Source organism: Arachis ipaensis, chromosome B3, assembly GCF_059453495.1.
Source record: "Arachis ipaensis isolate K30076 ecotype BB chromosome B3, ASM5945349v1, whole genome shotgun sequence".
NCBI classification, from domain to species: domain Eukaryota; kingdom Viridiplantae; phylum Streptophyta; class Magnoliopsida; order Fabales; family Fabaceae; genus Arachis; species Arachis ipaensis.
This window is the reverse complement of record NC_142438.1, coordinates 147,082,176-147,093,045: the sequence shown is the minus strand read 5'-3', so window position 1 is coordinate 147,093,045 and position 10,870 is coordinate 147,082,176. Positions and strand designations below refer to the sequence as shown.

At 32.5% G+C, this 10,870-nt stretch overlaps 1 protein-coding gene across 1 annotated transcript; it reads left to right on the top strand.

The window, feature by feature from the left end:
• Positions 1-8,790: 8,790 nt before the first annotated feature.
• On the top strand, positions 8,791-10,590 carry LOC107631992 (HCP-like superfamily protein with MYND-type zinc finger). Its single transcript, XM_016335606.3, has 3 exons — positions 8,791-9,192; positions 9,274-9,436; positions 9,548-10,590. Exons 1-3 carry the CDS (start codon positions 8,915-8,917, stop codon positions 10,277-10,279), a joined length of 1,173 nt encoding a protein of 390 aa, XP_016191092.1. The 5' UTR covers positions 8,791-8,914; the 3' UTR covers positions 10,280-10,590.
• The last annotated feature ends 280 nt before the right edge of the window (positions 10,591-10,870 follow it).

Here is a 10,870-nt window from a genome sequence, read left to right as displayed (position 1 = left end):
TGCTAAAAATATCATATTAAATTATTGGATTAAAAATATTAAGTTATTGTATAAAAGTACAAACTAAAATAATTTAAAATTATTGGCCTCAAGTTTTTTTATTTAATATTAAAAAGATAAATTGATATTCAAATATTGGTGAAAGCATTAATATAATAAATTAAAAAAAATATTATATAATCAACAAATATTATTATTTTTTATTAGTATTTGACTAATAATAATTTATCTTTATATTTATAGATATTTTACACATAAAAATATATAATTTATATTTATATTTATTAAAATTTTATACACATAAATTAATATAATTTACACACATAAATTAATAAATTTTATTTGTTAAAACTAAAAATACTAAAAATTGTTGCTTCTAAATTTTTTTTATAAATTAATCAAGAGAGCAAATATATATATATATATATATATATATATCGTAAGTTACCAGAGGAATTAGTGTGTTAAATTAATGGCATGTTATCGTAATTATGATTTTAATCATGTTATATGTATATTAAAATTCGATATTAAAATTAGTTATTATAATAAAATACACATTAAAATATAAAATATATATTAAAAATAAATTAAATTATACATATATTTATCCATAAATACATAAAAATTGATTTTGATAGCTATTTTATTGTGTAAATAGTATTTTTTGTTATGATTTAGTATGTTATGTGGTTACTTGGTGAGTGTGCGTGTGTTTGTAGTTAAACTGGGTCAAGTTCACTTACCATGCACGTAAAGTTGAAGAAATCAGCATTCACATTCAGCAGGGATAAGTAGTTTGTCCCGCCACTGGGAGGCATAAAGCAACCTCACTCCTTAGCTTGCTTACACGGCCAAACAGTCACAAATATAAACTCATCCAATAAAATCCATATTACCATGAAACTAAGCAGTTTAACTAACACCCTCCCTGTTTTCTTTACTGCATCATATCACATATCCATCCAATTGCGATTTCACAAACAAATTTATGAAGCACAATAATAATAAAACACTACCTATTTTACCACTTTACTGACCAATTATCACTTGTATATATCCTAACAATTGTTTTTGCCTCAGAATATTTTTTTTAAGATTATTTGCAGCAAAATTTTTTTTTTTAAAGACATCATAAAAATTTGACGTTAAATATTTATTATCAAGAGTGATATGAATAATCAATGTGGTATTAAATATTTTGTTGCCGTCGGATGTGCTAATACGTAATGTAGGATATGAGTTTCCAGGTAGCGTGTACATCCATATAACTCCTTATTAGCAAACTTTTCAAACTACCAAGACAAGGCAACTTTCACATGCTGTATGTACGTACGAGTCAAAATTAACTCTTTTGACTCACTTGAAAGTAAATTTTAACTGACAAATACTAAAAACTCGTGAACGGAATTAAAAGAAAAAGCAAAAAGCAATTAATTAACCATGCTAATTTATCGCACTAATTATCTGAATTTGAGTTTTGTTGCATGTAAAACCACCGAAATTAGCACACCTTTTGGACTGTTGTAACATGTCTTTCAAGGACAAAGTCATGGACGGAGAGTAAAGCGAAATAGTGTCAGATTCATTCACATGAAAAATTGAAAGGTATAGAATAGAAGTATTTGCAATACATACATACGGTTACACCGTTACACGGACACGGAGATGAAAGATTAGGTACTTTATCACAAAGTATAATATACGTATATAGAAACTTAAACGACTGTTCCAAAATACGGGGTAAAGTATACATAGTTTCTGAATAGAAAAGTTAGAATGACGAGTCTTGGCTGCATGCATCATGTGGAGTGTGGACCGACAATTCTGCTGTTCCCCGCGTTGACCTCTATCTGACTAGTGTAGTTCTAGCCTCTACACTAGCAAGTCTTGTCCATACTTGAAAAATAACAAACAATAACGTAACATTAAATAAAGGTGAATTCAGGTGCAGTCGACTTCAGGTGAAATTGATAGTTAAAAGTCATTTTGATGAAAATTTACTCAAATTAGTCAAATAATCTAATGGTTCTCAATTATCAATTTCACGTAAAGTCAACTGCACATGAGTTTTTACCTTAAATAAATCAATTTCGTAACTCTTTTTTTATTCAAAAAAAAAAAAGAAAGAAAACAAGGAAATAACTAAGAAGGTTGATTCCTGACCCACACAATTGATTGAATTTTTGTGCTTATCCTGAGGCTTGGCACAATGTGAGGCAGGCTCGAATTCTCAAAGATAGGTTCCATAAGTTTGAAGTAATAGTGGATTTATTATATATAATGGAAAATCATTATTAGAGGGGGGAGTGAGATTTGTTTTGATTTATATATATAGCAAGAGCTGAATATAAACAAGCAATGTGTAGCTTAGGGCATACTCAACTCAACCGTCGTTTAACTTTATAATTTTGATGGCATGTCACGTGCACATGCATGCTCACACCAGTCACGAGGGACCCTAAGGAGGGAAAGAGTAGTAGTAGTGGCATTTGGCAAATGCGTTAAGCAACATCCTCTGCATTTGTCTTGTTCAAATTAAACTCCCCTATTTGCATTTGCCTTGAGTGTCATAACAAGAAGGCATGCACCGTGCAATGGTTTATAAATGAAGTGATCTACTTTTTTTCGTTGCTTCAATTGGTGACTTAGTTTAATCTCTTCCCTTTATTAATTAATTTATTTTTGTTCTTGATGAAACTCTGCGTACGGAATGAGGAATGAGATTGACATATTTGTACGTCAACCAGGATCGCCACCACATACTCTCAAAAATAAATATCCCAACCTCCTCCCTTCAAATCTCACATCTCATATTCGTGGACGCAATCATAGCACGATTCAGTTTACCTTTCTTTTTGGTGCGTTAACCTTTTGTTTAACCTCGAGGACGAGGGCAGAGGGCTCCATGTGTTTATTATTAAATATAAGGGGGGAGGGCATAGGGGTAATTTCATAAGCTAGCATGAAACGGACTTTGATGCATGCATGGCAATTGGCGAATGTGTGGGCTAATGCCACGACTGGCAATAATAAGGGGCACGTAGTCAACCTAACCACTTAGAAAATGCTATCCCAGATGAATGGGTTATATTACATATATAACGTACAACGTTAACGCACCTTTATTTTATCTTTCTTTAGCCGAAGGAAATTGTGTGGCTCCATTTTATAGCTGTCCAACCCATGCATTATATATCACCATACCATTTAATTAGTTTGGTTCCCATCCTTGTCAAATTTAATTATTTTTTTTTGTAATTGAATGGACTGACTTATTAACCAAAAGTTAAAAAGATAAAGATAGGGAATAAATCGGATTTTAATTTTAAATTTTAAATATGAATAAAATGAAACCAAATTTATTTATGTTTACTTACGAAAAAATTAAACCGATTCCCATTAGAACCAGTTAATGTAGTATATAGTTATGGTGACTTGATTGGGATGTCAAAATTAAATGCTTGCATATGTACTACTCTAGTTTGATCTGCCTGTGTTTAATTTAATTTTTCTAAATAATAGAAAGTTTAAATTAATTACAATAACATTACATAGTAGAAGTATTTTGATTAATAATAAAGGAAAATTATTGAATGTTAATTAAAGAGAAGGTAAGAATTTTGGCGTAGGTATTGGCATAGAAGAAGCAGGCGACAGCTTATATTGCCTCGAGGCAAGAAGGCAAAATCAATCATTGTGGGAAACAAATCTCTACGTTTCCCAAATTTCTTGACGACGGGAATTGGAATAATAATGCTTGGTTGTTATACGCAAAAGGCAGTAGTATATTGGATGATACGTTTTTTCTTTTAATAGATTAGATTTGAAGTCAAAAAAGAAAAACAAAGCAAGGGGTAATTTGAAGGGAGAAGAGAGGAGGGAAATGAAGCGTTGCGACACTTAGCATGTACTCGTCTTCAAAAATTGTCTTGCGTGGCATTTGAGATTGGTTCCACGTGGCATATTTGTTGCATCACTCCCAGGGAACAACTTATTTGTCCAGAAACCTTCCAACAAAAACCCGGTCCTACCTTCCTTCACTTGATTCTCTCTTTCAATTAACATTATCATACACACACAAAATTATGTTACATATTTTGCATTTTCTATATTCCCAACTATTCCCTTTAATTTGTTCCTTTCGACTTTACTTGGATTGCAGCCTTACCCTCAACTTTTTATTGGTATCTCTCCCCCAACAAACAACTACTCCTAGCTTAGGCACCTTGCACCGGTCAACACAAATATCAATTATACCATCCTTTTTCATTAGACACTATGTAATTATACTTAATGTGGTTTTTCACGTATTGAGTTCAATCATAATTAAATGTAATAAAAAGTACATGTACCCATTTGGTTTGTTGTTATGTTAAATGGATGAATTTATTAGGCATGAAATAGCACACAGTGGGTTCCTCTTCTCTCGATATGATGATTCTTCGCATGGAGTAGAAAGATAGATAGCTATCACGTGACGTGGTGGAGTGTTGGATTTTGCATCTAACATGTCCTCAACTAACTTGTGACACAATCCAATTATTCCCAATCTTTTACTTGGTTCCCCGGTTGATGCGTTTTTACCCCACCCCTTTATTCTCCCTTACCATTGTTTTTGTTTTTCCAGCTGCACTGACGTTAACACGAGAAAGCCTTCCGATAATTGACATGTGTAACTTCACATAGAAAGCACTGTTAAAGAAAGACAAGTGACCTTTTTCTTCTTGGTGGCAGCTTCACAAACAGCACAGAATAAAGAGAGACAAAAATTCGGATAAGATAGATGCACATTTATCTTGTTTATCACAAAAGAAAGGCTAGAAGGTATTCACCATTCACAGTATGTAGCAGACACAAGCTAGCCAAGCCCCATGCCACTTCACATACACGCCTCTCTCCACCTTCCAATTCAATTCACCTTTGCTTTCTAAACCAGATTAAATTTTGTACGTTTTTCTTTAACGCCAATAACTTGTTTGGTATATATAGTACTATCGTACTATGTGTACATTTACTCCAACACTAAATGCATTTAACAAATTATATGGGGTTTAATTTCATTTTTAAATTTCGCAAGTCAATATTAACTAATTAAATTAAACTTTAGATTATTATGAATTAGCAATTTAAAAACATATACTATTAATAAGGACACAAATACTTACATAATAAAGACCGATGAATTTAAAAAATATATATATGTGCATACCAAACCAATCATTATATATTTATATATAAAATATATATTATTTAATTTATTTTTAAAGTATACGTTTTGAGCAATTTCTCGTATAAAATATATATTTATACATAAATATATAACGACTGATTTACCAATTTAATTTTGTGCGTATAATATTTTTGTTTGTATTTTATACCACTAATTAATTACATAACTAATTTTTTATACACGTACTTTAGTGGTGTAGTTGAATTGTTTTTGTTGCTCACAAGTCATAATAGACAAACTGGTCTTTAGCATAGTTTTGGCATTTCATGGATCTAGATATGGAAAAACTTAATTACGTTTGTGCTGTATATATATATAGAAGAACATTATTTGATATATAGTTGTATAATAGGACGCCATGTGTCGCGAAGTGAAAAGGATTGTAATCCAAAATAGAAAGATATATCAACATACAGTTTTTGGTAACACATATAGAAGAGCACAAAAAATTAGACGGAATATATGAGGATGAGTGCGTGATGGAGGATTACAGATGATAGGCACAAAGGGTCATATATATATATATATATATATATATATATATATATATATATATATATATATATATATATAAGTGTGTAATATACATACGAGAATTATGGGTTGCTCTAATTTCTCACACACGCGTCTCATTCTCCGATCTAAGATGATATCAGAAGCAGCCTCCCTTTTGGACTCTCACCTTTGTCTATATATATCTCTCAAAATTCCAAACTTTGCTAGCTAGCTATACTCAAAAACATTACGAACTGCTGAGACAAGATTGTGACACATCAGAATCTCATGACACTCTTCCTAGAACTGGGAGATTAATACGATAAGGTGGTCACTACCTTTAGGACAAATGTCCGTTCTTAGGGAAAGGATTAAAGTAAGATTAAAAATCCTATATATATATATTTTTTTTGGATTTTTATAAGAAAATTATCCTGATTTTAACTTTATAATTTTTTAAAGTTAATAGTTTAGGCCTCGCTGTCATCTTTGAGGAAATATCCTTATTTGCATTTGTTTCACTTTCACTGTACAATTTTGATAATCTTCCTCTCCCTTTATGTACATATTTAATCTTTACGAGGGTGTTTGCGATGTAATTTGGATCAATTTTGAATCAAAAATTCATTCAATGCAAACATTAATTTTATTTGTAGTGCGATTTGGATTGGATGCTTTTTAAAAAAGAATTCGATCCGATCCGATTTCAAGCGGTTTAGATTAGATTGGATTTACTGTTTTATAAATTAAAAAAATTAAATACATATAACAAGTCTCAAACTCTCAACATCAAATTTTAAATAATCAACAATAACATAACAAGTCTCAACAATATCTTAAAAAGTCAATAATAATAACATAATAATAAAAATAAAATTATAGGTTAGTTAAAATAAATAAATAAATAAATAATATTTTGAACATAAAATATTTATTAAATAATAATAATATATAAATAATATAAAAATATATAAAAAATTGAACATGTTATAAGTATAATTGTAAATATAATAATAAAATAATAATATTATAGCACATTGTGTGATTTGGATTGGATTGGATCGATTATGAAAATTAGATCCGAAATCCGATCCGATCTAGCGGTTTGCAAAAAATATAATCTAATCAAATTCAAATTAGTGCGGTTTTAATCGATTTTCGGTTTGGATTGGATTGAATGAGCGGTTTAATTTAGATCGGTTTGAATTTAAACACCCCTAATCTTTAGCATGTATATATATTTAGGAGAAATTTTTGGTAAAAAATTTTTAGTATTTTTAGTTATTATTTGGTTAATACAGATATTAAATTATTTTAATAAATAAATTTTATTAATTTATGTGTGTAAATTATATTAATTTATGTGTATAAAATTTTAATAAATACAAATATAAATTATATATTTTTATGTATAAAATATCTATAAATATAAATATAAATTATTATTAATTAAATATTAGACAAAAATAATAATATCTACTGATTATGTAGTATTGCTCAATATTTAATTTAGCAAAAATTATCTAATTAGTAATCTAAAAACAATATAATGGGCTAGTCAAAGTTCAATATTTAAAATATGAATTTAATATTTATATATGTATATAGCTGTGTAATGTATTAAGAAACTAACATTTTTCTTTCAATACTATTTAAATTTTTTTATTAAAAAATGTTAATTTTCTAACATTCTTTAAATTATATATTATGACTGATCACTTTTTAAAATTTTGATTGGGTAATTAATAAAATTACTTCTGTGACATAGAAAAATATTCTTTAAAAAAGCTTTGAATTTTTTATTTATTGTGAAAAAAAAAACAGAGACAAGAAAAAAAAAAAAGAAAATATTTAATATTTTAGTTGAGTTTAATTTTAAAAATATGATGAGATAAGATGCAAAGAATAAGACATAAAGACAGAAATTTTATATTTTATTTGATAATAAATTTAATATAAAATAAAAATAAACAAAAAAATTATTTATTTTACTTTTTCTTTACATAAAATTTAAAATAAAAAATAAGATCATAAAAAATATATTTATAAACATTTAATAATAATAATAATAAAATAAATAAATTATATTTTTTTCTAATATCTTTAACCAAAAAAATTATAAAATACATTAATTTAATATTCTAAAATATAATATTTTTATTTATAATAAATATAATATTTTTGTTAAATATAATTTTATGTGTATCTCTATATTTCGTTATTCTGTCTGTGTAAATAGAGAAATTCTAGAGGACAGTAATTTTTGTGATTTGTAGTCATCAAATAGTTATCAATGATAATTTTAATGGTGTGAGATTGATGTACATGCTGACCAAAATTTAACAAAGTTGCTTCCCCTAAACTTTTTCGTGTAAATAAACGTTCACAGGCGAGTGTCCATCCAGAACTCGGTACCTGAATTTGTTCCCGCAATATTTTTACCCACTTAATTAATGTCCAGTGGCTGTTGATTGTGAGAAACTTGAAATACGTACCATGAGGGAACGCTCGAAAAGTAGCAAGTGTAGGTCACGCGCTCGCGAGAATCGCGAACGTTGTTTGAAACCTGGGGTGAGGTTACACGTTGAATTTCAAAATAACCCAAGTTAGTTGTTTCACTCCCAACAAATTTAACCGCTTTCAAAACTAACTGGATGGTGGATGCATATTTAGCGAGGGCCAACCGGCAAGAAGGTGTGTTACTTTACTCTTTTCTTCCCCATATCCCCTCTTCTCTTTCCTTTTTAATATTCTCTATTTTCTTATCTTTTCATTTAATTTTTTCTAATAAAACACGCAAAAAAAATTAAGCGTGCAGACAAGGGTGAAGCATATTGTTGTTGATGCAGTACAAAAGAGGAGCCAACCGCTGTTATTACATTTCACAGCATCAGGTTAACGCAGGAGGGAAGGACGCCTATGCGGATCTGGGTCAACGGCATTTGACCATTATAAACGACAACATTAGGGTTGTTTCTGTAAATTAATGGCCACGGGCCCACATCGATATTATTGTGTCAGATTGAAATAAAATAAAATAAATAAACGTTCGGCTGCGTCGTAGCTGTTGTTGTGGTTTGGAGTGAAGGCCCCATTGTCCCTTCTTTATATATAACCTCCTTGCTTCATTCGCTCCTCTCCCTCTTTATCTCTCAACCAAGAGATTATTAGTGCTAACTCGGAGGAATGAGAACAAGAAGAGGATTGTGTTATTCTGCACCTGGAGTAGTAACAAGGATGTGTCCCGTAGGGGTTGGGAAGAGAAAGAGCAACAAGTTGCAGCATAATGTTTCCGGAGACTCTAATATTTATAGCCTCAGGAAAAGGCACAAGAGGTTGCCGGAAAAGGCCGCCGACGAATGCGATTTTTTCGAGTCTTTGCCGGACGACCTTGTAATCTCTATCTTCTGCAAGCTTAGCTCCTCCGCTACTTCCCCTTCCGATTTTGTCAATGTTTTAATCACGTATGTATTAATTAATTAATTCAAATATTACTTGATTAGAAATTCAGTTTCTGATACTCTATTTTATTTTGTGTTGAACAGATGCAAGAGATTAAACAGTTTAGGTCTCCATTCTCTTGTGTTATCGAAAGCATCTCCGAGGACTTTCTCTATTAGAGCAAAGAACTGGTGCGATTCGGCGCACCGGTTCCTCAAACAGTGTGCAGATGCAGGAAATGTTGAAGCATGCTATACTCTAGGCATGGTTAGTAACTGATTCAAAAATTCAAACTATATAAAAAAAAAAAAGAATTTGGAATTTGAAATCTTGGAGTTGCAGCTTTGAACGGGAAAACTGTTTCTTCTGTTTCTGCAGATTCGGTTCTACTGTTTGCAGAACAGAGGGAGCGGGGCTTCGCTCATGGCCAAGGCAGCCATGAACTCTCACGCGCGAGCTCTCTATTCGCTTGCCGTTATACAGTTCAACGGTAGCGGAGGCACCAAGAACGACAAAGACCTCCGTGCCGGAGTTGCCTTGTGCGCACGCGCCGCCTTCCTCGGCCACGTCGACGCGCTGCGGGAGCTAGGCCACTGCCTTCAGGATGGATACGGCGTTCGCCAGAACATCGCGGAGGGGAGGCGCTTCCTTGTTCAGGCCAACGCCAGGGAACTCGCCGCCGTGATCTCCGCCGGAGCTGCTGCGCGCCAGTGGCTGACATGGAACATCCACCCGCTCCGCCAGTTCGCCGGGTCAGCGGCAGGTTGCCCGCTGCTGAGCGACTTCGGGTGCAATGTTCCGATGCCGGAGGCACATCCGGCGAGCAGGTTCCTGTCGGAGTGGTTCGCGGCTCGGGACGCGTCTGCCGGTCCGGGACTGAGGTTGTGCTCTCATGCCGGTTGCGGTCGGCCAGAGACGAGGAAGCACGAGTTTCGAAGGTGCTCGGTGTGTGGCGCGGTGAACTATTGTTCACGCGCCTGCCAGGCGCTTGATTGGAAGTTTCGGCACAAGGCGGAGTGCACCCCCGTGGAGCGGTGGCTCCAGGACGACGGGGATGACGTCGTTGATGACGACGTAGGCGCTGACGCCGTGATGGCGGTGGATAGTTAGATGAAATTTTTTTAATGTAACGATGATGGTAACGGTGACAGTAACTGTAACGGGAAGTCTCTATTTTTGACGGTTCAACGGAACTATGCTAGATGAGGTGTTGAGAGAGAGAGAGAAAATTATGGCGTCCTCCTTTTGATGTATAGTGGGAAAAGTGGAAAACACTCCCAGAAAAAATGAAGGAGATTTTTTAAAATTTTCTCATTCCTTTTTTATTGGCCTAATTACCTGAGTTATTTTCGGTAAATTCTTCATCACTGTGTACCCCACAGAAAAAAAAAAAAGGAAAAAAGTAAATTAAGATTTTGAGCTGATGCTGTAGTTGATAAGTAATGTTACAATTCTCCTTTATTAACAGCAAGGCAACTAGAAAATTTTATTTAATTAACTCCTACAGAGTTTGTTTCTTAAAGATTCTTTATGTTTTAGACATCAACAATACAATGAACTTTGGGTTAGTGTGAAATTTTAAAATAGGGGTTTGGTGGTAAGGACTAAGGAGCACCGCTTATCTTTCTTGTCTTGATCTAGTGCGGCTGCATTACTTGGGTAATTGGGTTTCCTTGTGAAACAAAATAAAGTTAACATTGT